Raw genomic sequence first — 25616 nt, forward strand, 5'->3', positions numbered from 1 at the left:
AGTGGCCACAGCAGCGCTGTGCTGTGCCCGGGCACGGGGGGCTGTGCGGGTCCAGCAGTGCAGCTCCATGCTGGGACCAGTGCCCTCCCCAGCAGGATGAGGGTGACAGAAGCTCCTGACTGCTCCCTGGCTGCTTTTACTGAATTCCTTTAATTCTGACAAAAACAAGTTCAACTCTTTCATCAAAATTCCCGTGCAGGAGAGAGACTGTACTCATCTTTTAGCTGGAGCTTTTTCTCCGTTGGCCCTAACCAATGGCGCTGGCTGGGAAGGGGTTCCCCTTCCCCGGGGCAGTTCGGAGGGTTTTGCCTGGTCCAGCTTTTGCTTTTCCATTGCTTTACCTTCCGAGGGACTCCAGGAGGAGCCCTGGGGTTTCCCTTCAGCAAACAGCTGGTTGTACAAGTCAGAGCTGGAGACAAGCCATGCACTTGATGAAGAGCCCCAAGCCTGCGATCCCGGCGCTGGCGCCTGGAAATCCCTTTTTATTTGTTGCTAAAATCTAATCCCAGGGGCGATGCTCGGTGCGAGTGGCCGTAGGGCACCCTCCTCTTTACCCTCGCCAGAAAAAGAAGGGACCTGGTGGGGGGTGTTACAATACCATAGTTTGAAGTACGTTATTGAGGACCCTTCTGGGGAGATGTTTGGGTGCCTGCTCTGGCTGTCACCCTTCTTCAGGGCAGGGTGCGACCTGGGGTGCTTGACTTAGCGTTTCCCCCAGCCCAGTGCTGAGGTTCGAACAGGACGCAAAGTGCAGGAGGTGCTTTATTATGGAGGTACTGGGCCAGCGGGCTCTCACCTGTGCTCTGCTGCTCCCCTCATCTTCCCTGCCGCTCCACGGCGAGACTCCCGTCCTCTGAACTTTGCCTTTGTGAAATGCAGCGGGCAAGGGGCCCCAACGCCATCCCTTTCCACCCTGCCAGGTTCTCAGGGGTGTCAGTGTGGGGTGGGTTCCTGCGTGGGTCGGGACTTGCTTTACCGGCTTTGTGTGGATGTCCAGGGATGGGCAGGAACGAGCGAGGGGCTGGGCTGCTCCTGCCTGCCCTGTGCTACAGGCACTTGGTGAGTGGAATTATTTTTTTCCTGGTACCTCCAGCTTATCTGGCTTGGGGAAATAAAGGGGCAAACTGCATGTCCTTGGTGCGTGAGATCTGGGAGTCTGGATGAAGCTGGCTCAGCTGTTCTCTTGCGTACAGCTCACTCGTCCCAAGGGCAGAGATGGGAGTTGTCAGTGCTGGCAGAGGAGCCTGGGACCACGCCAGGGAGCAGCCGTGATGTGCCTGCGAGTGAAAACAGGGGAATGGCTGAGCTGCTGGCATCTGCTTCGCCACTTCAGCAGCCTGTGGTCTGTCATTCAGGGTCTGAGCAGTAAAAGGCAATTCACTCTGAAGGTGATTCCCCTCCTCTTCCAAAGCAGCATCTTTCCTCTGGAAACCCAGTGGGACCTCGGCACCAGTCCCTGAGTGGCTGCAAGCGTTTGGGGAAGGCGCTGTGAGCAGCTCAGCTCCAGGCGACTGGGCATGGATGGGATGGATGAAAATGGGCTCCTGCCTGCAGCAGTGCAGGGTTCTCTCTGCTCATGCACATTGCAGGAGCATTCACGTTTTCCTGTCGGTTTAACGGGCATCCTGCCTCCTACAGCTATTTGAATCCTTCTTGCTAAAGGGAAGAGATTTGCTGGTTTGGTTTCCTCTTAATTAACGCTTGAGGGAGAGCTGTGGTGGGGTGGGATGTCCCGAGGTGCCCCCTGGGCAGATGCACATCAAGGCAGAGCGGTGGATATCTGTGGCATGTGATAGCAAGGTCACAACCCTGGGCTTGCTTTCTTTGTGCACTTTATTTATGATGTCCCAAGAAATGATTTCCTGGGGTGTTGACGTATTTTTTTGGTGTGGATTTCCTCCTTCCTGCTGCGAACTTGCTCTGGGCTTGGGATTTGAAAGTAAAACAAGACCTTGTTGGGAAAGGAACAGAAGACATAGATGTAGTGATGAACTGGTTAATAACAACAGAAGGGGGCACGGGGAGGGGAGTTGGGGGGGAATAGATTTCAGCCCCAGAATTTATTGTGAGACAAAAGGCAGCACAGCCAGCTCAGCTGTGAACGCCCTTGGCTGGCTGGTGTGTTTGTCTGGGCTGAATTGAAAGCAGAGCTTCACGGTGGCGAAGATAAGATGGTGCTTTGGCAGCGACTACAAGGAAGCGGTATGTGTCCGGATCAAATCAACACGATTGAAGCCATGAGAAATAAGGTCAACGTGAAAATGTTACTAGAGCTGCAGTCGCCACCCCCCCCCTTCTTCACCCCCCGTCTCTTTTGAAGCAGGAGGAAAGGGCAGGGCTGGTTTCTGAGCTGTCACCTGGCAGGGATGAAGTATCTGAGCAGGCTGGGGAGCTGGAGCAGCTTTCAGTTTTGGGTGATTTTTTGTTTTATTTTTTTCTGTGTGTTTCTGAGCTTGATGGGCACCATGGTGGCAGAGGCCAGGCAAGGCCCCCCTGAAGCACGCGGGCTGATCCATGCTGCCTTTGGCACGGGAAAGGCAAACTGCTTTTGCACTGCCAGCATCGTTTTGTAACTGGTCTGTTGGCTCTGAGGTTTGGCACCGATCCTCGTCCCTGAAACCACATGTTCTTCCAGGCAGCGCGGGCAGGCAGCAGCCTGGCACTCGCCTCCCTGGCATTGCCCTGGCTCTGCCCTCACAGCTGCAGGGAGGAATCACCGCAGGGCAAAGCAACCCTGCTGTGGGCAGCCCGGTGAGGAATGCAGCTGGCGGTTGTTATTTTATACGTTGCTAGGTGCCAAATGCTCTGTGTGTATGTATATCTACGCACACACTTTTTGGTGTAAAATCCGTGACGGCGAGTGGCTCAAGGTCTTTGCCTGGTGGTGTCTGTGCCTCCAGAAATGCGCCCTGAGGTGTTTTGGGGAGCCGTGCCTGCTGGTAGCGCGGTGGATGGAAGCGTTCTGCTGCCGCAGGCTCCCACAAGGTGCCTTCACCTGCCGGTTCTGGAGCCTTTTACAAAGACCAGCATCCATAGGCACCTTGTACAAGTGGGGAAACTGAGGCACAGAGGCTTCACGAGTCACCAGGTCTTCTGGGGAAGAAACCGAGCAGGGCCCGTCTGCTCTTTCAGTTACTGCCCAACTCGATCTGCTTTCTCTGTCCTTGGCAGCTGTAAGAAAACAAAGGTGGCGAGGGGGCTAGCAGGTTATGATTGTGACTCGAAACTCCCTTCATTAAAGACTTCCCCATCCTCTTTACGCCTCCAGGGTGTTCTACAGGTATTCTCAAAAAAAATATATCTTTGCTTAATGTCATGTCAGCAAGCTCTCAGCTTGGAGAGAAGCACAAGCTGGGTTCTTCTTCCAGTCACTGCCTGAAATGAAAATGCTTGGTTTCTGAGGACGGTGCAGGTGTGGCCGTTGGGTTGATAGTGTCCAGCCCGCAGGGCTTTCTATTAATGTCAAATGCAGAAAAGCTGGGACCAGCGAGGCAGCCTTGCCTGGTGCTGGAAATGTCAGTGTGACTGCGGGAGTGTAAGCAGAGTCTCTGTGGGCCTGGGGTGGGATGTGCCAGAGCAGGAGCTTCTCCAGTGCCCATCTCCCTGGGTGTGATGTGCTTTTGGCCCAGTGGTGCTTGCTTCAAACTGGTTTGGAAAACCAAAAACTGTCTTCTAGTTCTGCGCATGTCAAATGTTCATCGAATCCCTGGGATTGTTTTGCTTTTTTAGGCTGTTCTTTTGCATTCAGCCTCCTTTCTAAGCTCACGCCAGGGCTGGGATGGGTGAGGCTGACTTGCCGGGGGACACCTGCATGTCCCTCTCTCCACTGCTGGCTGCTGTGAAGAGCCTGGAGCAGGAGACCTGGAAAGCCGCAGAGCTGGGACCTTGGGAACACCCTCCCAGGCCAGCCCATCCTGCCACCTCTTTCCCCCTCACTGCCGTCTATCCTGTCTCTCCTTGCCCAGTGCTGCTCGGCTCTTGCCAGACTTTGCGAGGCTGCCATTTGGCCCAATGCCCATGAATGCATCTTCTCCAAAAACATCCACCCATGAGTCCTGTCCCTTCCAGGAAAGCGGAGCAGCCCACGGCTCCATTAGCGCTGAGCGGGGCTCTCCCAGCTCATGCAGCTGGCTGCTTAACCTATGACACCCCCAGCTCCTGCTTGCTACGTGGCCAACTGGCCAACGGCAACCCCCTCCCCGCTCCCCTGAGCCCAGGGGCTGCTTTAAACTCTAATTCAAAGAAAAACTTTGAACCATCTGCTCCATTTCCTACAGCCCCGGGGTGTCCAATTCAACCCTGAGCTCCCACAGCTGCTGCCAAAGGCAGCTCGGGGCTGGGGATGCAGGAGCTGGCTGAGCTCGGTGCTCCCAGGCGGGGAGGTTTCAGGCTGGTAAGGATTTTACAAGCCCTGGGAGCCCAATTCCTGTTGTTGGTCACCAAGGTGGTTGAGAAAGGAGGAGGAATGAGAAGTGGAAGAAAAAGGGACCGTTTCAAAGGTGGCTTTCCAAGGGAGGGGTTTGTGTGGCTGGCACGTTTGGGAATCTTTGCTAAATGGTATCCCAGGGGGGACCCAGCTGCGCTGTGCGCTCTCAGGTTTTGTTTGTGTTGGGCAAAAGCACAACACGCTGGTCAGGGCCAAGCACAGTGCAGAGCCAAGGCTTGCCTTGCCTCCCTCTGCAGCCGGGGACCCTGGCCAGGAGGGGGGGGGGGCAGGACCCTGCAGCCCTGCCTGGAGTGGGGAGCAGCCGTGGCAACCCCGTCGCAGAGGGCAGGACGCTGCTCTCGCAGCTTTCTGGCTGGGAGGCTTTGGATGAGCTGGGAAAGCTGCCTGTGCCTTTGGGGCTGCTCTAGGTGCTTGTGCACAGGCTGAGGGGGCCACACTGTGCCCCTCGGGGGGGGCTTTTTGTATTGGCATCGCTGGAGCCAGAGGCTGGTGCATGGCAACGTCTGTGGATGTGGCAGTCACCTGGCTCGGTCTGGCACTGGCTCCCAGCCCCATGTGAAGGAGGGGGCTCAGGCCTGGAGAGCTGGGGGACGGATAATGGGGGCAAGCCTGGCCACAGCGTGATGAACAAGCCCATACTGGCACCCCAGTGTTTGGCTGGACTTGGCAATTCCAAAGTGGGGAGAGGAGGAGCAGAGCGAGGACCCCCCAGGGTGGCTGGGCAAGATGGAGCCCCTGGGCACAGAGTGCAAAGAGGTGCGAGACTGGTGCTGGAGTACAGGCTTTATTTAAACCAGCACCGAGAACCCCCTCTGCAGCTGAGCCAGCATGGGGGTGCTCACAGCCTTCGTGGGAGTGTGGGAAGTCTTGAGCCTCTTTGTGGGAGGCATGGGAGACGTGCTGTCCTCTCCATGCACACCGAGTCTTATCGATACAGAGAGTATACGGGTAATTACAAAGGGTGCTGCACCCACCCCAGAGTCTGTGGGCCCAGCCAGCTTGACCACACTTTGCCCTGCCTGAACCCACCTTTTGCATCTGACACAGCCCTTAACACCAAGGGGCTGGTCTTGTTCCTTCTGGGTCCAGCGCTCACCCATGAGTTGAAATCCTGCAGGTTAACGACTGACGGGGCTAAAGAGGTGAGCAAGCGGGTGGCTGCGCTGGCCTAGCAGCGCTGGGAGGACCGAAGACCCCAAGAGATGCTTGGTCAGAACCAAAGGGGGAGGTGTGAAGGCCAGCTCCTGCGCTGGATGGTGCCGTGCAGCTTGGCTCGGGCAAAACGTGTCTCTCTGCCATGTGCCTGGGTGCGGTTGCTTGGGCTGGTGACTACTCCAGCTTCGTGGTCCTGCTCTTTGACCTCCCCTGAAACGTATAGCTGGCATCGCTCCAGGTTTCTAGTTAGCCCAAACCAAAACTCCTTCATTCCTTCCCAGAAGCTGACGCTGGCCCCGCCTCGTACCTGCCAGGCTTTGCCGTGCAGCCACTCACTGCTAACCCTGGCTTCTGTCCCAGCGCCTCCGGCTCAGGGTCCCCCAGCACCCACAGCCTGGCTGGCTGGGTCTGCCCCTGCCAGATGTGAGGTCAGACAGGCAGAGGGTCACCCTGCCACGGTGACATGGTTGCAGATGTGACCCAGTGCCTCTCCTGCAGCAGGGAACCCTTCAGTGCTCCCTGCTCCATTTGCTCAGGTAGGAGCCAGGGAGGTGATGTGCCACCAGGACTGGGATGTCCCTACGCTGTGCATGTTTCCCATGCGCCCTCGGAGACCTTTTGTGGCTCATGGGCTTCCTCCCAGCTGGACAGTGTGGCCCCAGGTGGCACCGAGCACAGTGGGTCCCTGCGGGCAGCCACGTCCCGTGCCCTCCTCTGGCCCATCCCTCACTGCTGGGGACAACACACGCAGGGAAGCCCCCCCCCCAGGGCCGTTCAGCTGTTGTCCTGTTGGAATAGCTGTGCCCCTGGACCACCCGGCAGAGTTGATGGGCAGGAGCAGCAGGAAGGTGGGAGGCAAGGCAGCTGTCACAGGTCGAGCCGGAAGGCCCCAAAGTAGCTGGCTGCTGCATCGTTGTAGTTGATGGCCAAGGAGGAGACGGAAACAAAGAGCTCGTCACCAACCTTCAGCTCAAACAGTCCCCCCTGGTAGAGAGCGTGGAGCCCGTAATCTGCCTCGGGTGCCCAGCACTTGGTGCCAACCCCTTTGAGCAGAAGGATGGGCTGGCTGTAGGAGGTTTTCCAGTTGATGCACTGCACAAGCTGGGAGCCGGAGAGTCGGGCATTGGCCCCGTCATTGGGGTAGCGAAAGTAGATCTGGGAGTAGATGTAGTACTTGCCCGCCTGGTTGACCCGTAGCCGGCCGTCCCGGTAGGTGATGTTCTGCAGGTGTGAGTGGATGGTGTTGTCTTCCCAGTGGGTGATGGCGTTGCGGCAGGATTGGGAGAGGTTCCCAAAGTCCTTGGAGTTTCCTGGGGAGAAGGAAGCATTGCCAATGGGAGCAAGTTGTTCTGGGGAGCACCCGTCAGGGTCAGGAGAAAGGAAGGGGGTGGCTCAACTCGCTCCCACAGTCAACCAGCTTGGAGGGGCAGAGAAAGTAGTCTCGGACTGGGCAAGAGAAACATCTCCCTCTCTTCCACCAAACACATCCTCCCACCCCAGACCCCTTTGGGTGAGATCTTTGCCCTGTTTCCATCTCAGAAACCCACCAGTGCCCAGTGGGGCTCCCCGACTCACCGTCCTGGGCCAGGCTCTGTGGGCGGAGGGTAAGATGCGCCGAGGGCTTGCCGGCTGTTCTGGGGGGAACCTGCCCCTCCGAGGTGTTGAAGTATCTCTGCCGTGCCTCTGCGAGGAAAGAGACACACGGCTGTAGAGGCCAGAGAGCATGGGGATGCCCAGCCATGTGCTGGCTGAGCGGGTCCTTACTGTGCAAGCAGAGTGAGCTGGGCAGGGAAACACCCCACTGACCCGTTGAAGAGGAACATTAATTGGGATGGAAATGCCTGGTCAATCATTAGCTAACCTTTCTGTGCCCAGACTCCCAAGCACACACATGTGGCTGTCCCTCCAACCCATTCCCTGGGGACATACGCCCTTCATCCGCCCAGCGGGACAGTCCTTGCTCTCCCCCTCCCACCCCAGCTCGCAGTGCCGTGCCCAGTGGAGTTTGCCCTGGGAGTGCCCAAGCCCCCAGTACCCGCTGGCACCCCTGGCCGTGTGCCGAGCCGCGGGCACGTGGGCTGCGGCTCCCTGGGTCTGGCTGCAACCCAGCCCCAGCAAAGAGGTCATCGGTGCTTTGCAGCGCCGGCAAGTGGCACCACGGCTGCTACCCCCCAGTGCCGGGCCAGGAGAGACTCACCCTTCACCACGCTCCTGCGGATAATGTTCTCCGTCACCTGGACCACCAGAGAAGAGAAACAGTCCCACAGTCAAAGGTGAAACGGGCATTCCCTGTACCCAGCTCCTCCTCAAAGCCTTCATGACTTTGTCTTTCATGCTATGCCTCGCCGCAGAGGGGCTGGCATCCAGCCCTGCTCCTCCCCCCAGCTCTTAAACTATCCTTGCAATTGCCGTCTGCCGCCCCTCCAGTGAGGCTGATGGGGAAACTGAGGCAGGTAGACAGACAGGAGCTCTCCCATCAGCTGTCCCATCCTCCCCTGGTCACCAAAGCTGGTGGGACCATGCTCACCGTGGCCACGTAGGCTTTGATGGTGTTGGCCAGCTTGAGGCAGGACTGGTTGCTGATCAGCTCCTCCAGGCTGGAGCCCTCCTGCTGCTGGTTGATGGCCTGCAGACAGCGCAGCTCCTCCACGCTTCCCGGCGCCTGGGCTTTGAGCTGGAACAGGAACAGCCGGACACCCCCGCTGACACTGGGCAGGCAGGGGCAGCATGTGTGGCTTGGCTGGGGGGCACAGCAGGGGTGCCTGGCGGGTGGGGGGTGGGCAGCTGCCTTCACCCTGGCTCCTCCAGCATCAGGGCTCTCACAGCCACACCATGGGGTTGACAATAACCCTGAGCTACCCTGATCCCAGAGCCGGTGGTGGGACAGGATGGTACCTCCAGGACGCAGACACTGACTGCGTCTTCTGTGCTGGGATGGAGTTAGGTGGCAGGGTTTGGGTAGATCCCAAGTTCTCTCAAAAATCTCTTTTTGTGAATTGGACAGGTTAAATCTCATCTTGTCCTCCTATGACCCCTGGCAGAAACGAGTCTTGCTCATCCCAGCTCTTTGGGAAATGTGACAGCCCCTTTCATTGAGTTCCAGCGCTGAGCATGAGGAGGAGGTGAGACTGGAGGAGTCTCACAAGCTGCAGAGCACCAAGTAAAGAAAAGAAACCCAGATCTCCTGTTCTCCTTCACCTCTTCTCCTCCTGTCCTGGAAGAATGGGCTTGTCAAGCAGTAAAACCCAGCCTCAGCTTTGAACAAGCTTTCTCAGCTCCTGGGGAAGCGGTTGCCCTGCAAGGTTTGGCTCGGTGCAGCGCACAGAGGTACGAGCTGCAGCCGCAGGCTGACGTGCCCAGGCAGCCTGGGCCACGCTCCTCGCGCTTTCCCACTGCTGAGCGCAACAGGGGCTGCAAAACCAGCTCTCACGCAGCTCTGCCCTTCCAGCTGCTGAGCCGAGCAGGCGGGGGACAGGACCCCAGGCCCTTGCAGTGCTGCGTCAGCCCAGGCCCATCTCAGGCACCTCCTAGCCCGTGCTGGCCTACAGTCTGGGCTGGGAAGCCCCCCCCCCCCGTGTGATGCGGGCTGCTGCACACAGGAGCTGCTGGTCCCAGGTGGGCCAGGGGTCTCACCACACCGTGCTGCTGTCTAGGGCGTGGGGAAACCAAGGCACAGGTGGGACAGGTGTCCTGAAATCAGTGTGCCAGGAGCTGGGAGTGAACGCCAGCACCTTGACCATCCTATCTTTATCAGCTGAGTCATTCCCAGATCCCAGGACAGATCCCAGGAATGCAGTGTCTATCCTCTGAGATCAGCCCAAGGAGCTCAATTTAAGTGGCTTTCTCCTCCCTTCAGCCCTTCCCTGCGGCTCTGTCTGCCAGCATTCCTCTCCTCCCTCCAATGCCTTTCGTCTAAATCCCTCATATGTGGCCATGGGGATACAGGGATGGAAACAAAGCCCAGAGAGAGGGCTGTGCTCCCAAAGGATGCTCCAGTGGGCACCAGACTCCTCCTGCATCCATGGGCAGGGCTCCAGCATCCCACAACCGGGGTGAAGCGGATTTGCTGTCCTGGAGCGTGGGTGGGAGGGGAATGGAGGCAGCGGCGAGGGGGGATGAAGTAGGAACTAGAGGCATATGGGGCCTGAAGCCGAGGGCAGCCCCCCACCCCCACCCCCATCCCATCGGGAGCTGCAGAGGCAGAGTCTGAAGGGGGCCCCAGGACAGGGCCTCCCCTCCCAGTATGGACCCTCAGCTCCCAGGACAAAGGCTCCTTTTCTCCACATCTGGATCTATGGCTCCATGGGGAGCTCAGGGCAGTGCCCCCCCCTCCCCCATCCCACATCTGGACCCATGGCTCCCAAGGGAGCTCGGGGCCGCCCCCCCCCCCCCCTCCCTTCCCATCCCACATCTGGTTCCACGGCTTCCAGGGGAGCTCGGGGCCGTGCCCCCCGCCCCCATTTGGATCCGCGGCGGGGCAGCGCCGGTGGCCGCCGTCCCGGGCGGGCGGAGCGGGGCGCGGGCAGAGCCCCCCCCCCAGCCGTCGGGTCTCGGGGTGGGGCAGCGGAACAGCTCGTGGGGGGGTGCGCGGGCCATAGTCCCCCCGCCCCCGGCGGGCTCACCTTGGAGATGGCCATGGTGAAGTAGACGAAGAGGCCGGTGGTGGAGGCGATCTGCAGGGCCAGGATGGCCATGACCGCCACGCTGCCCCACAGCGGCCCGCACCGCCGCCGCCGCCGCGCTCCCCCGGCCCCGGGGCCATCCGGCAGCATACGGACCTCGGAGCCGCCGCTGTCGGAGCGCAGGTACTGCCCGGCGCTGGGCTGGTGCGGGGCCATCGCCCGGCTCGGCACGGCTCGGCTCGGCTCGGCACGGCACGGCTCAGCCCGGCACGGCTCGGCACGGCACGGCTCGGCACGGCAGCGCTGCGCTGCCCCGCGCCCGCCGCGCTCCGAGGGGCGGGGCCCCCCCCGCCCCCTCCCACCGCGGGGCCGGGCCGCGGGGACCGTCGCGGGGGGACACGGGCACCGACGGTGGCCTCGGGGACGGGGTGTCCCGTCGGCAGCGGGAGCCGGGCGGTGGGACCGCGGGACGGGGCGGCGGCAGTGCCGGGGGGTGGCCCCCCGGGGGTGGGGGCCGGCAGCGAGACCCCCCCGGCTGGCTGGGCTGGGAGCAGGAGGGCGCAGGGCTGGGGGCTCCCGGGGGCCCGGCCCCGCCGCTCTGGCCGCCCCGAGGCGCTCGGGCAGGTAAGGGTTTGCCGAAACGGGGGTCACTGCTGCTGAGCACCCCCCGGAGGCCCTGCCCGGGCGGGCCGTGCCCACCGGTGGGGGCCATCCTGGGCTGGGGGCAGGGCAGGCTGGAGCGGGGACCCTTGTGGCCCGGCCAGCGAGCAGGAGCGCTGGGGACGTGGCTGTTGCGTGGCCACTGCACTGGGCGCTCGGTGGCCACGAGAAAACACAGAAGCGCCTCTGTCCCCCCAGAACCACCCCCTGCTCCCCAAGGATGGGGTGTGGGAAGCAGGGCTGGCCCCAGCCCAGAGCCCGGCGCCGGGGGGCAGCTTAGGATGGATGGCGAAATAGGGATGTGACCGTGACCGTGACCGTGAGAGTCTGGGCCCAGGTGAGACCCGCGGTGGAGGCAGCTGCCCTGTGGCTCACCCCGTTCCCAGGGCTTCAGGCCCTGCAGCCACGCTGGGCTGGGACACCGGCCAGTGCCGCAGCCGCCGTTACTCACAGGGACATGCCACAGAGATGTGGCCACGAAGCCAGAGCTGCTCTGAGTCCAGGGTTTACCTCCCTGAGTGCCACGGGGGTCCCATCCAGTGCTGCTCTCCCTCGGTGAGAGCTGTGACCCAAAGCCCTGCCAGGCTGAGCTTTGATCCTCAATGGGCTTAGAACAGTGATACTTCAGTAATAACATCAGTTCAGGATTTGTCCCTTAAGCCTCGACTTGCTGGGCTGGGTCTTGGCAGAGTGTGTGTCACCTTAGGACCCCCCACCTGGGCAGCAGGGAGAGCTGGTAAGAGGCAGCTCACCAGCTGCTCGCTCGCTTCTCCAGCGCTCTCACACAATGAAGGGCATTTTTTTCCCCCTCTTTAAAGAAGTAACTTGTCCCTGTTCTCATCCTGCCTGCCGGGAGTGGTACTGTCTCTTCCACCAAATCCTCTTGTCTCTCCCTGGTTCCGTGCAGACCAGTTTCCTGCAGGGAGTCCCAGCGGACACGGGATGCTGGGGAAGGCAGCAAGTCACAGGTACCACCTAATTAAAAGGGAAAGAGCAATTCCAGTTTCTCTTTTTGCTGATTTCTTTGTGGGGCTGGGGGAAAGCAGCAACTCCCTCTCAGCTCCCTAATTGCTTTGGTGAGCGGTCAGGGGACAGGAATGTCCTTTCCTTCAGCTGCCAGAGCAGGAGCTTGAAGAAAAACTCTCAAGCATCTTTCCATCTTTCCTGCTTACGCATTCCTGGGTCCTGGACAGACGGTGCTGTTGTCCACGCAGCACTGCCAGGCTCTTTGCCCCCTTCGGAGAGCGAGGTGGGCGGGTGGCCCTGTCTGAGCAGGTCGTGCATGGGGCAGAGCACGGCAAAGGCTCAGGCAGGTCCTGCCTTTTCTTCAGGATTTGGAGCAATCCTGCCTGCAAAGAGGGGGGTCCCCATGTGCTGGTAGTGACTCCTGGTCCCCCTTCCTTCTCCTTTCCTGCTCAGCCCAGGCTCTATGTGGCTGTGGCAGCAGCCACTCTTGGTGCCCTGTGCTGGTGGCCGTTCCCAGCAGTGGATGTTGTCTCACACCCACAGTGTGGGTCCTGCACCCTGGCACGGGGCCGCTGACCACCCAGACAGGGGAGCTGGAGGTTGAAAATGGCTTTTGCATAGGAAAAGTTGCCCAGGAAGGGCTGGCAGTGCTGCAGCAGTGATGGGGGGAGCCCACAGCCCAGCCACTCGCCCTGCCCTCCCTGCCCTGTGTCTCTCCTGCAGGGCTCCCTGCAAGGTCAGTATTGGCTCCCTCCTTGCTCTGCAGGCTGACATCTGTGCATCTGTCCTTCCTCCCGACCCTTGCTCTCTGGACCCGTCACTGCAGCCTGGCTGGGCTGGCGTCGCACGCACCCCAGGAGCAGTTCTGAGTGTGTCCCCGCCATAAGGCTCCCTCCACCCATGCTTTCTTTGCCATGAGTTGAGCATGGGGACACTTAATCTCAGCACTTTCATATCCCCAAGCCCAATTTTATCCTTAGGCATACACAAATATGCAGTAGTCCCTGCAGCACTGGCCAGGTGTGTCAAGCTGCTGCTGTGCCCAGCCGGCAGAGAAGCTGTGTGAGCAGCTACCGTGACCTCCCAAACATGGTGAAGTGGGTGACTAGTCACCTTATCTGCCTGCCTTGAATAATGCAGGCTCCATACAAATGTCTTTGGCTCACTGGTCTAATCACTCATTTGCTGTGCAAGTGTCTCCAGTGGACTGTAATGGGCAAAGGGAGAGGATGGAGGGGGGAAGGGTGTGTGGAGGTTTTCTTGGTATCTTCTCAGTAGCAAAAAAAGTTTTTGCTGTTACTCTTTCAGCAGAAAAGCAGCACTAATGCTATTTGGGGGCTCCCCCTGTTCCCCATCTCCCATTGACATGCACTGGAGCCTGCTCAGAGCAAAGCTGCAGGAGCAGGGCAAAGGAGGTGGGATGTGATGTGGACAAGAGATGTGGAGGGGAACGCTGAAGGGCTGAGGACTGATTTATTTTCAGCTTGGGCTGCTTGTCGACTTCAGTGCCTGCTCTAAACTCTACCACCCTTTGCCATCCTCCGCTTCTTCTGCAGGAAGCGGCTGCTGAACTCCTGGTGACTTGTTCTTACAGGGACCTGGGTGGGGAAAAGGCTGCCCCTTCCCTCTCCATGCTGTGTCAGTCAGGAAGTTCTTGAGACAAGGGGATCTTCCAGCCAAAAGCATCTGCCCAGTCCATGAGTGGTTTTTCCCTGCTCTGCCAGATCAGTGCACGACCTGGTGCCCAGAGCCCGTGAGAGACAAGCGCTGCTCTGCTCGGCGCTGCAGCCAGCACCATCCCTGCCCTGGCAAGTAGCTCTTGCCCCAGGGGAGATGCCTTTGCTGGAACTGGGGAAGAGCACTGAGCTCAGAGAGAGATGACTGTTCATTTCAGAAAAGAAACAATTAAAAACGAACGCTTTTTGTTCTTGGTTGTTGTTCTTATTAAAAAGGCTCAGGACCTTCAGAGCCAGGTGGAGGGGGAAGAGCTAGAAAAGGTGCATCTGTTGCAAAACCGTGATCTGCTCTCTGGCAGCAACGCTGCCTGCACCTGGGGTTGGAGGGCTGCATGCACTGGGGGCTCACAGGGACCCCCGTGCAAGGGGCAGGGTTTGCCTGTCCGAGCAGCCAGCCAGGCAGGGTGGGGAGGGGGCAGAGGTAGCCGAGCTCCTGCTTTTGGTGGAGGTGAGCTTGAAGAGCCACATTTGCAATTTGGGGCATGAATGTGGTCCTGGGCCATGCGCTGCTCCGTCGGATGGGGCAAGGGCACACATGGGCTCTGCTGATGAGCAGAGGGAAGCCTGGAGCTCCAAGAACCTGGTAGCTTGGGGCTGCTCGCCGTGCCTTGGAGCCAGGAGGGTTGCAGAGCCAAGCCTGTGAGTGAGGGCAGGACCAGAACTGGAACTGTGCAGAGAAAATTGAGTGGGAGCCAGATTAAAAAAAAAAAAAGCCTCTTGATACTGGCTGAGGAGTTGTTTTTCACTTTTAATGTTTCCTGGCCTGTGCACAGGGAGAGCAGGGTCAGCTGAGCCTGGAAGTTTGTTTCCTCAGCACTCAGTGGTGCCGAGCAAGTGCAGGAGAGCAGGAGGTGGTGTTTTGCTGGGGCCTTGCCAGTGCTGTCAGCAAGGCCCTGGGGTGGGGGACAGCAGGCATAGTACCTGCATGGAGAGGCGAGCTGTGTGGGATTTTCCCACAACTTCCTGGGAAAACACATAAAAAAGTGCGTGTCTGGGATTTTCCAGCCTGTCCCTTGGATTTGCTTCAGCTTTGCTTCAGGCAGGATGGTTGAATGTGTGATTTAGTCATGTTGTTTTCCAGTGTTTTGCAGGAGCGATAGCACGTGCAGGATCTGTTGGGTCAGCCTGGGCTGGACCCCTCTCGAGCGGGGTTCGTGACAGGGCATCCCCCCAGTTCGCATCTCCTGGCACGGGGCTGCAGTGCTGGCTCTGCGCTCCCTGGGGCTGTTCCTTTAAGGCAAACCGCAGCCTGGCGTCATTCAATCGAGCAGCTGATGATTTCTAACATGTGTTGGCTACATGATCTTCAGTCGGGAAACAGCAGCCCCCCAGGATGTGAAATCACTGGGTGCAGCTCGGACAGGCCTTTGCTAACCTCCCTGGTATGCACTCTTAAAGATTTGTCTTGTGATTTGAACTGATCGGTTCCTGTGCCGGGATTTTTTTTTTTTTTTTTTGGGGGGGGGGGGGGGGGGAATAAACCTCTTCCCCATCACACCGTACTTCCAAGGCTGAATGGGCAGTTAGGGCTTCCAGCTGAGGCACTGGATCAGCTCACCTTCCTGACTAGGTCTGCCCCGACCATGTGGAGAACCCACTAGGACCTCTGTGCTGGGCTCGGTTCTGCCCTTGTCACAGGGAGCACCCTCTCCTGGGGTGGCAGGGACCATCTCAGGTCCCTCGACCAGCTCTATGCCATGGCCTGGCGACGCCAGGGTAGTTCACCCCATGCGTGGAGCAGCACAACATTCACCTTGTAGCTGTGGCAAGAACCAGGGAAACAGAACAGGAGGCTGCTGGTGATGTGCCCTGGCCCCCTGCACCTCAGTGCCTCAGTTTTCCCCTGTCCAGCAAAGGCTCTCCGAGGGCTTTGCTTCCTGCATGGCTTCCCAAGTGCTTGAGAACACTGGCAGGAATATGTCCAGCCTGGACAATGCCCTGGTGTTTGTTCATCCCAGAGAATGCTGCAAATGCTCTGCTGCAGCGAAGTCCCCCAGCAGAGTGTGTTTGGTCAGAGGGAGGAAAGTCTGGCTTGAAAGGAGGTGAGAGATGCTATGTGAAGAGACTTAAATAGCGGGAGAGCTCCCGGAGCCCTTATTATGTAGAACGATGGGAGATGCGAGGGCCAGCTCAGCCCCTCTCAGGGTGATACCACATTCCCTGGGTGATGCTCTGACCTGTGGTGGAGCACGCTGTGGATGTGGCCACTGTCACGGGCCTGTGGGGTGCGTGGGGCTGTGGAGTGGGTCAAGCTTTACAGTGTGTGTGTGTGCTGCTCTGGGGCTCTGGGCTGGACCAGGCTACACCAAACCCCAAGCCTTTCTCTCAGAGGCTGGCTTGTTTTTAGCTTCCAAACTTCAAGACCTCCACAACCAGACCTCTCAGAAGTTGTGCACTGAACAGCTTTGTCCTCTCTGCCCCTTTGGAGCTGCGGGCTGGCTGGAGATGCATGGTGCCCTGAGCGCTGGATGCCCCTGCAGCGGTGAGTAGGGCACAAGCAGCTCTGTGGTGCTGCCTTCCCTCCTGCCCACCTGCCTTCGCTCCCTGCCGCTGCGTTTGTGAGGTGAATTGACTCCCCAAGGGGTGAAAACACGTTTTGTAGAAGAAGCTGGGAGCATCTGGGTAGAGTTGCTTGACCCTCCAAGAAATGCCTGCCAGCATCTTAGCCAGCTTTGTGCTGCTTTGCCAAGACAACTTCTCTGGCCCTCCAAGTGCTCTGTCCTGCTCTGCATCCTGCTCCACACCTCTTCCCTCGCCTCCCTGGGCTGGAGCCTCCCTGCGGAGCTCAGGCTTATCAGGGCAGTGCTGGCAGGCTGGTGCCAGCTTGGTGAGGGCTGGGGGAGAGGGCAGAGCTGCTTTCTGCGGCAGCCTTTGCCTCTGATGCATGTGGTCCACAGCTGCCGCCCATGTGACCCCCCCACACACACAAACACCCCAGGCCCTGAATTGACTCCTGGAAAGCACCACGGATATTTTCTTGATGGTCCTTAGCTGCCCAGGTATGGCTAGAGATGTCTTCTCCTGGCTCAAGCACTGGGGTGAAGGACATAGTGCTGGGGTGTACCCCAGGGGTACAGGGCAGGCAGCAGTGCCTGGACAGCCGCTGCGGTGGGATGCCCCAGGGAGACAAACTAGAGGGGAAGCTGTGCCAGGGCTGGGACAGGAACATGGCAAGGGGTCTCAGTTGCCTTGACATTTCTTCCTCCTTTCCCCTCAAAGCCCTGGCCAGTCTGTCCTGGAGCCTCCACCAACACCTTGCCCATGACTCCAGGAGCCTGCTCAGGCTGAGCCCTGGTCCTTCGGACCCTGCCTGAGCTCTGTTCTAGGTGTGCCTGCCTTCAGCTCCACCACAGCCATGCCCATTGCTGATCCAAATCTTGAGCTGCAGAATAACCTCATGGCCTGACCTCGGACCTGCCTCTCACCATCAACTTGCCCGATGATCTGAACTTGTATATGTATGACTTCTATGAACTTGGATGTAGCTAGCGTCTTGGGGTCTGCCCCACTCACCCTGCTTGGAGGACTAGGACCTGAGGTGCTGGCTGGTGATACCCTTGCCCTGCTGGCCATGGTATCTCTGCTGGTGCCTGGCCCTGTTCTGTGTAGAACCTAACCTCCTTCTAACTGCTCCTGGTTGTCCAGATCACCCTTGCAAGGGTCAGAGCCAACTGGAAAGCCTACACAAAGTGCTGGGATACTGAGATGGCACCTGCCTCCCCTTCCGTGTCTCATGGAGATGGCCTGGCACCAGTGCCAGGTCCCTGGGGGGCTTTAGGCTTGGGCTGGGGCTTTGAGCAGGGATGTGCACCTGTGTTGGCTCTGCCCCACTTGTTGCTGGCTCTGTTCCTCACCTGTATCCCTCTGGCTAAAAGCATGCTGGCCGTCCTTGCAGCCCTTCCAGACCTGCAGGTGGGTGGTGGGACCTGGAGATAGCTGGGATGGAGAGCCAAGGAGTAGTAATAGAGGGAAAGGAGGAGCAGGGAGGCTCTGGGGGACCGCGGGAGCAGGGTTGCTCCCTGCTTTGCTGGTGGGACTTTGTTTACTTGGCAGCAGAGGGTTGGACAGAGGAGCCCCATAAAGCCACAGACCAGCAAGCTTCCCCAGGAGGGATGTAGAGCCCTAACATTGCTGGCCCAGCAGCACCCTGTGTAACATCACAAGGTGGGACTGCTACTGCCGAGACGCGCACACCCTGACCAGGAGCATCCCTAGGCTCTGGTGGGGGAGGAAGGGCCAATTTCAGCCCACAGCTCCTTCTCTGGGTTGGGCTCCCTCGACCCAACTCTTCCCTTGCACCATCTGACAACTGATCATCTCGCTCCCTCTAGTGGGATGGTTCTGTGGGCTCCCTGCCTCGGCACACACGTGTGCCCGCGTTTCTCCTCTTGCATCTTGATGTCTTCTTGGAGATCTTCCTCGGGCCACGCTGGGTCTGGTCCCTGGTCTGGCCACCCCTCTGCCCCCTGCAGCCCTGCTCCCCTCGCTGTTCCCAGCGGGCAGTCTGGCACCCCTGGAGGGAGCAGAGCAGCCTCCAAGAGACAACTTGAAGGTCTTGGGTTTACCAGAGGCTGGCTCACGGGGTGGGGGCTCAGTCCCTGGCCCGGATCTGCTCTCCCGGAGGTTTTGTGCACGCACATGCACACGTTGCCCACCTCACTGCCTCCTTGCGACACAGCGCCGCTGCTGAGGCCCAAGCACTATTCTCCGTGGGGTCCTCCTCCACGGGGCCTGGGCAGACCACACGTACAGGACCCAGGCTCAGAGATGCACCTCGCTTTGATCACTATTTTGCAGGTCACAGCTTTTTAAAGCACTCAGGACAGGAACATCGGTGTGGAAGGTATGCCACCAAAGGTGTCCCGGCAGCATCCCCACCCAGCAATGCCACACCAGAGGCTCCGTTTCCCACCCGGCCATTTCTCCTGGGTGCCGTATGTGTCCCTCTGGATGGACAGAAATTGGCAGGCACAGAAACTCACTAAACAGAAAAGTAGCACTTTTGTTGCTGCCTCTTCCAAGTCGCCTTTCGCCCCGCTGCAATCCCGGCAAATCCAAGAGCCATGGTGTCAGAAGGGGTGGAGAAGGGAGGACCGCTCCAGCGCTGTGCCCTGATTTAGCCTTCCTCACGATGGAGGGGAACAATCTACTCAGATCCTGGAGCAGCAGGTTTGTGCAGCACAATTGTGGGTATTCAGTTTGCACAGCAAATTCTTGCAACATTTTTGTGCAGAACATTCAGGCACATTCGGTTTGTGCAGCAGCTTTATGCATACCCAGTTAGAGTAACTATCCAGTTAGAGTAGTGCCTGGGGGAACATTGGAAGGTCCCCTGAACACTAGCACCACCCCATCACTCCCGAAGGCATCAGGAGGGGACCCAGCCATGGTGAGTGTTGAGTTTATTGTGTTTCTGAAGTTGCTCGGGGCCAGAAATAGGTGCCGTGGTGGTGTCTGAACATGCCTTCAAGAGGAAATGCTCCTGCACAGTGGTTCCCAAACCCATTTGGCTTGAGCTTAGTTTTTTTATCTCTCTCTCTCTCTCTCTCTCCAGGGCTGGTTTCCCCAGATATGAGGCCACTGGGCCACACAATGCACCATGTCAGGTTTTGCTGCTCTACTGATGCAAACAGCCTTCAGCACCCTCCTAGGCTGCTAAGGTGACAGATACAATGTGGAGAAGGGGAAGAGGACCCCCACCCACCTTGTAATTTAGGTGATAAACCTTATGTGGGGGCAGCGGGAATCTCTACGGTGTCCCCTGTGCAGGCAAAGCTGTTTCCCAGCCACGGTCCTGCCCTCTCCCACAGCCCTGCCTCGAGCTGGAAGGCTGCCCCACCAAATTATAAAAGTCCCATTTTTTGCTGCTGTTGTGGGCTCCTCTGCCTGCCCTTGTCACTGAAATTGGGAATAAAAAACTCCTTAACACCAGTGGAGCATGAAGAAACAGGCATTGCTTCATCACAGCGTTGGGTGCGCAGGGGGATTGTGCGCGTAACGTGTGCCTCGTGTTACATTTAGGCAAGATTATATAGACCACACATATGTTCATGCATTACATTTCTTGGAAAAATCGTATGTATTCATTCACCAGGTGGTACTATGTCAGTTAAGCCTTACACATGCTCCTTACATGTATTTTAGAGTCTTCTAGAGGGTCTCAAACAATAGTCGACCCTGAGCTGAGCTTCCCTCCCATGGGCCCTCCGCGCTCTCTCACTGCTTTCCTACACACAGTCCCTCAGAGACAGTTCTAGACGACCCCTTTTCACGTGCAGAATCAAACTCCATAACTCAGGATAAGTTACAAAGCAGATACGTTTATTGCGGCGCCGGGTGCGAGGGGGATCGCTCCTCCTAACTTGCACACTTAGTTGTACTCACAGTGCATATTTATCCAGTGAAGTTGGCTAGTTCTGCCCAGAGTCTACACCTACTGAGTAATTATTGGTTAGTTGCTTTCTCGCTTCAGTTTAAAGGGACAGTTCATTTTGAATTTACTGGGCATGCTCCCCGAGCGGGGGGATCCACCGTCTTCGGGGGGAGGCATTTGAGTAGGAGGTCGGGATCTCCCCCCACCACAGTGATTCTGCCCTGGTGTCCTTGAGTCTTACCCCTTCAGCAGCCTGTTTTCTTTCAGCAGCTCGCAGGCCCCTGCCAGCAGGCTCCGTATTTACACGCCGGTGGGGCTCAGCTCCCCCTGCCCTGGCTGCCCCCCGAGGCGCTGAGCGGGCCGAGCCCCAGCCCTTCTCTGCAGGCAGGGAGGCTCCTGCCCGCCTGCCGACGGCTGCTGGCCCCGGGGCGGCTCCTGCCTGCAGAGTTTTAGGTTTTTCACTGTTATTTTCTCGTGTCACTTTCCCCTTGGCATGCAGCGACACCGCTGCGGCTGGTTAGCGGCTTCCCATGGGGGTGCTACCGCCACAAACAGCAACGCCTGGCAAAGAACCCACGGGGCAGGGCGCGGCACGGCTCCCCCCGACCCCCTGACCGGGCACCGGGGGGCTCTGCGCGGGGCCGGTGCGGGAGGGGAGCCGGGGGCATTGCCGGGGGTCTCTCCTGTGCTCCGGCTGGTGCCCCGGGGGGTGGGGAGGAGGAGGAGGGGGGAGGGGAGAAGCAGGAGGAGGGGAGCCCCAGGGCTCGCTGTACCCCCCCGCCAAGGTCACCCTGCGGCGTGACACCGGCGGCAGACGGGCGGGGAGGCAGAGCGGCTCACGGTAACCAGCCCCGCCTCCCGCCAGCCCCGCCCCTCGGCCCCGCCCGGCCCCGCCCCTCGGCCCCGCCCCGCCGCGCCGGCGGGACCGTGCCGGTGCCTCGTGGCGGAACTGCCGCCGCTCCAGTCCCGCAGATGTTGCCCGTCCTCCTGCCCGTCCTCCTCCTCCTCCCCCTCCCCGCCCGGCCCGGCGGCGCGGCAGCCGGCCTGGGGATCACAGGCGAGTCTCTGCCGGGGGCGCGGGGGGATCGGTGCGGCCGGGGCCCGCGGGCCGGGGCCGGGGGGCCCGCGGAGGAGGCGCCGCCCGCTTTTGGGGTGCTCCGGTAGTTGGCGGGCGGGGGCGGCCCCTCGCCGAGCCCCGGCTGCGGGGCGCTGGGGTTCTCCCGGCTCCGTTCCGTGGGTGCAGTGGGAGCGGCCGGGCTCGGCGCTCCCGAGCCCCGTGCTTCCCCGGACAGAAGCTCTCCGGGGCGGGCGGGGAAGGTCCTCGTCGGCGCTGCCGTCTTTTGGCGCTTTTTCCTGGCAGCGATCCGACGGGAAAGCGCCCGTGCGCGGGGAGGGGGGCTCCCGCAGCGCCGTGCCCCTCAGGCCGGCGCTTCTGGGGTCCGAGGTGCCGGAGCGGTGCGCACCGTTACGGCAAAACCCGCTTTTACCAGGCGAGCGGTAGCAAAGCGGCTCGCAGCCGGCCGGGCGCCCCGGCTCTCCCACCTCGCTGCTTAAAGCCAGAAATAACCCCCCGGTGCCGCCGTCCAGAGCGGCTGAGCCGGGGGCGGCTTTCTCTGCCACCCTCCCGGCGGGCCAGGCTGGGTCTCGGTGGCCGCAGAGTGACATCTGGATTCTCCCCCAGCCCGCACGCTCTCCCCGTGCTACTCGGCCGATCTCCGGCCGGCATCGCAGCGCCTGGTCTCGGCCGCGGGCTGCACCGTGCTTCTGACGATACCACCGCTGCAGGTCAGCAGAGGTGTCCTCTGGGAATACAAAGCCGGCCTGCGGGAAGGAGTCATCGTCAGCTATGCCCTCGATGGACCCGCCAACACGTCTCGCCCCTACAAGAATCGCACGAGGTTCAATGAAACAGATTTCTCACTGCAGATCGTGCTGCAGCAGGGAGATGACCGGCTGTACCGGTTCAGATCCGAGTCAGAGGCCACAGGCTGGTTCCAGCTGCGTGTTGTCGGTGAGTGCTGAGATAGCAAACCCTCCTCTGCAGCCGGAGAGCTTGAATTGCTGGGGGGGGAAGGTGCTCCAGGTCTGGCACCTGGGGAGCCACGGGTCTGAACGCTGACAGTTGCTCCGTCTCTCCCAGAACCACTGTCTGAGCCAGAAATTGTGGGCAACTCATCAGTGAAGGCAGGAGGCAACACCAAACTGGTTTGCAACGTCCTGGAAGGGAGGGCAGACTTGTACTGGTGGAAGAAAAATGGGGAGCTGCTGCTGGGAAGCGACCACATCCAGTTTGTTGACAACAGCACCCTGTGCATCGTTAAAGCATCGATGAATGACAGCGGCTACTACGCTTGTGTGGTCCGCAATGAAGTCAGCCAGAATGAAACCTCCTTCCTGCTCCACGTCCAGAGTAAGCGGGGATTTCTTCCTGATGCCTGGAATAAGAGACAGGGGAAGTAGCCCACAAAAACATATCTTCTTGCCCAGTGCCTCTGTGAGCTCAGCCTCAGTAGCTGCCTGGTGGCAGGTTTTTGCTTGGAGGGTGTGGGTAGGGGGTTAAATTCGGTCCGGCTGCAGGGATCCCTCCTTTGCAGATGCTGCGAATGTGGTGTTGCCCGTGATCCTGGTGTGCGTGCTCATCGGCTTGCTTGCAGGTGAGTGCTGGGGCAGAGTCTTCACCCTGGCTTTTTGGCCAGCTGCTGCATCGCTGGTGGGTGCTGCGGCAAGCGCCACACGTGGGAAGGGATGGGCTGGGAGGGTCTGTGCCAGCTGACATGGCACATCCTTGCTGCGCCTGGGTTTCCCACCCAGGAGTCCCATGGGCAGGGGCTGGGGCTTTGTCATTGCCATCATTTCAATCAGGGTGTCCCCATTCCAAGGAGGTAATGTGTTCCTCTGTTGCCTTCCCTTGCCTCCCTGCACCCAGATGTGGGAGGGAAGGTTGTCCTGAAAATGTGTCCTGTGTGTCCAGAGCAGGCATGACATTATACTTTACTTTTTTTTTAATCTGGATCAACCCCCCAAAAAGTCCCATGGGCACTGAGGGATGTTGCACATCCCTTCTAGGGTGTGAGCACTGAACCTCCCCCCACGGTGTGCTCGGTTTTCTGCCTGCAGAAGGGAAACATGCTTCCTTTCTCCGTGGTCTTGCTTTTCCTCCTTTTTTGGAGCTGGAAACATTTTTTCCAGCCTATCCCCAGTCCCTGGCAAAGTGGGGATTTTAATTCTCAGATTGTCAACTGCAAACTTGGAGGGCGAAAAAACCCAAAATGCGAAAGTCTGGACCTAAGATGAGGATCTGGCAGTTTAAAATAGAAGTAGGAGGTTCTCCCTGGGTGATTTATGTTTTGCTATTGCACAAAGTTTTCAGGTTTTTCCTGTGTAGAGCCTCCAGGCGGTGGGTAGGTGCTGGAGAAGCTCCTGCTCTCATCATCCCCCGTGACACTCCCCTCGTATGGCTCACCTGCGGCCAGAGCTGGTGGCCGGCTCTCCTTCCCGGCCATCGGCTGGGCTGGGGCCATCCCTACCTGGGGGGCAGCGGGGAGGTAGCCAGGGGTGGCTTCCTCCAGACCCCAAACACCAACCCAGCATCAGCAGGTGCTGCCAGGCTTGAGGTTTCCCAGCCATTGCCACACTTTGTCTGAGCGCCATTTCTAGGGCATTTGATGGAGATGATGACTGGTTTGTCCCCAGGTGTCTTCGTCTGGTGCAGGAGAAGGGACCGCCAGTGTTACAATGGCTGTAGGTAAGATGCCCTGAGCCCTTCTCTTGGGGGTGGCCCTGCTCCTCCAGCCACAGCTACAAGCCAGAATTTATTGTTGGCTAGAACTGAGGAAGCTGGACAAGTGGGAGAGCTTGGGGTCCTTTGCCACCCTCTCCTTGCAGATGTAAGAGGCAGCCGAGGGGTTGCTCTCCCCGCTCCAGAGGCTCAAAGGATTTGCTGTCCTCCCCTGTTTAGTCCCCACTGGGATTTGCTCTGGAAATATCCTTGTTTCCCCCACACAGAGCCTGGTACTCCCGGTTATCCCTGGCAAAGCAGGTGCTGGGCACCCCTGGACAGCGCAGGCTCACCAGCAGCAGGGTTCATCCTGGCCCATCATCCTTTTGCTCCATCACTACTTCTCCCTCACTACTGGCTTTTTAATTACTGCTACACATTTTCTGAAGCCAGGTATACTGGGGTGATAAGTGGTGGTCCTATCCCAATTTCTCCCGTTGCAAAAACGATCAAAACCTCACGCTATGTTTTTTGGGAGAGCAGAATCTTGCCCGGAGGGGGAACACTCAGCTTCTTCAAAGCACGTCTGTGGCTCAGAGGGAGCCAGCTCTGGTTTCCAGTAATGCTTTCCAGATTGGCACAGACCAAGCTGCAGCAGCCTCCAGGGTGGAGCAGATGCAGAGGATGTGCAGCCCTGCCCTGAAACATGCTCCTTAATGGGTAGTGGTTTTTTTTCAATTCTCCAAAGGGCTCCAGAGGTTTCTGGGAAGTGAGTGATTCTTAAAATCTTCTTGGAGCTTGCTTGCTCTATGTAACCACAAAAAATGGGCTGTTAGCTGTAGGTTCCTGGAGGGTGAGGACAAGGATGTGATCCCCTAAGGATGGAAAACTGCATCCCATGATGCAGCCAGTCAAAAATACGAGCTTTTGGTTGTGTTGTGCAGCCAGGTCCCAGACGACTCCTCCCAGAGATAAGCTGGCCGAGGTAGCTCCAGAAATTTGGAGTAGAGCACAAGTCCAGACCTTCCCAGTGCAGTCACCACCAGCTTGTGACACCCTACAGCTGCCTGAGGATTCAGAGCAGGTCTGAGGGGTGGGTGAAGGATCCACACCCAGGAGGTGGCCTAGATAGAGATCTCTCTTCTCCTTGCAGGTAGAGAGCTTGGGGGCAGCTGCGCCCTTGCTGCCTTCCCCTGATGATGGTGGTGGTGGTGGATGCTGCCTGGGGAGTGCCGGACGTCTGATGCTGTCCCAGCCTCTTTGGGGTTCACCTCTGAATTGCTCCAGCTGCCAAACCCCACAAATATTTTTTTGTAGAACAGCGGCTTGGATTATTTCTGTGTTGTCCTGCTCTTCCCCAGGGCCCCTTGCCCATCACTGGGGGAAAGGTGGGCATGGCTGTGCCTGGTAACCTGGCTGCTGCTGTGCTCCAGACCTCCTTACCTCTCCTGGCTTCCTCCAGAGGCCGTGTGGGGTAAGTGTTTGTGGATGCTCTTGTCAGAGCTCTGGAAAGAGCCACTGTCTCCACTGGACAAACACGCTCTTGGGGCTGCTGGGGAGCTCCCCAGCCCCTGCCTCTCCAGGGCATGAGCCCCTCACTGTGGCCTCCTGGTGTGCTGCTGTGCCTGGGTCTTGCCAGGGTGGCTGAGACCATGGGCATTCTACTTGGTTTGGCCCTTGGAGGGAGGAAAAAGGGGAGGATTTTGCTGTCGTGTGCACTATGGAGTCCAGGACAGGTGTGGAGCCAGTGGAAGGGATCAGAGGATGGAGGAGCGGCAAAGCAGCTTTGTTTCAGGAAGCAAACCCCAAAGCGATCCCTGAGCCTGGCTGTGTGAGAGCAGCGGCACAGCCTGGCATGGGAGACGGAAGGGTGCTTCTGAGCCCATCTCCTCTGTCCTCCAGCCCTGGGCTCCAGTGGGATTTGGAGACGTCCCCTCTT

General features: G+C 59.0%; 2 protein-coding genes across 3 annotated transcripts; one reads left to right on the forward strand and one right to left on the reverse strand.

Annotated features, from left to right (window-relative positions):
• Positions 1-5218: 5218 nt before the first annotated feature.
• On the reverse strand, positions 5219-10527 carry LOC121097239 (tumor necrosis factor ligand superfamily member 10-like). Its single transcript, XM_040613966.1, has 5 exons — positions 10225-10527; positions 8130-8276; positions 7800-7836; positions 7178-7285; positions 5219-6912 (listed from the first exon to the last, which is right to left on the reverse strand). Exons 1-5 carry the CDS (start codon positions 10438-10440, stop codon positions 6470-6472), a joined length of 951 nt encoding a protein of 316 aa, XP_040469900.1. The 5' UTR covers positions 10441-10527; the 3' UTR covers positions 5219-6469.
• A 10336-nt stretch (positions 10528-20863) lies between these two features.
• LOC121097620 (contactin-like) lies at positions 20864-25106 on the forward strand. 2 transcript variants are annotated; one of them, XM_040614763.1, is made up of 6 exons: positions 20864-21016; positions 21641-21970; positions 22100-22369; positions 22554-22613; positions 23653-23704; positions 24831-25106. In XM_040614763.1, exons 1-6 carry the CDS (start codon positions 20932-20934, stop codon positions 24832-24834), a joined length of 801 nt encoding a protein of 266 aa, XP_040470697.1. In that variant the 5' UTR covers positions 20864-20931; the 3' UTR covers positions 24835-25106. The 2 variants fall into 2 exon arrangements, with proteins under 2 accessions (XP_040470697.1, XP_040470698.1); XM_040614764.1 differs by lacking the exon at positions 22554-22613.
• Positions 25107-25616: the final 510 nt, after the last annotated feature.

The sequence above is a fragment of the Falco naumanni genome, chromosome 14 (genome assembly GCF_017639655.2).
Source record: "Falco naumanni isolate bFalNau1 chromosome 14, bFalNau1.pat, whole genome shotgun sequence".
Lineage (NCBI taxonomy): Eukaryota > Metazoa > Chordata > Aves > Falconiformes > Falconidae > Falco > Falco naumanni.

What these genes read in the sequence shown, in the direction of transcription:
- LOC121097239 (XM_040613966.1), bottom strand. Translation starts at nt 10,440, where the DNA reads ATGGCCCCGCACCAGCCCAGCGCCGGGCAGTACCTGCGCTCCGACAGC. An exon ending in TCACCATGGCCATCTCCAAG is followed by an intron (nt 8,277 to 10,224) that starts GTGAGCCCGCCG and finishes TTCCTGTTCCAG; the next exon opens with CTCAAAGCCCAGGCGCCGGG. An exon ending in ACAGAGCCTGGCCCAGGACG is followed by an intron (nt 6,913 to 7,177) that starts GTGAGTCGGGGA and finishes CCTTCTCCCCAG; the next exon opens with GAAACTCCAAGGACTTTGGG.
- LOC121097620 (XM_040614763.1), top strand. Translation starts at nt 20,932, where the DNA reads ATGTTGCCCGTCCTCCTGCCCGTCCTCCTCCTCCTCCCCCTCCCCGCC. An exon ending in AGCCGGCCTGGGGATCACAG is followed by an intron (nt 21,017 to 21,640) that starts GCGAGTCTCTGC and finishes ATTCTCCCCCAG; the next exon opens with CCCGCACGCTCTCCCCGTGC. An exon ending in CTTCCTGCTCCACGTCCAGA is followed by an intron (nt 22,370 to 22,553) that starts GTAAGCGGGGAT and finishes CCTCCTTTGCAG; the next exon opens with ATGCTGCGAATGTGGTGTTG.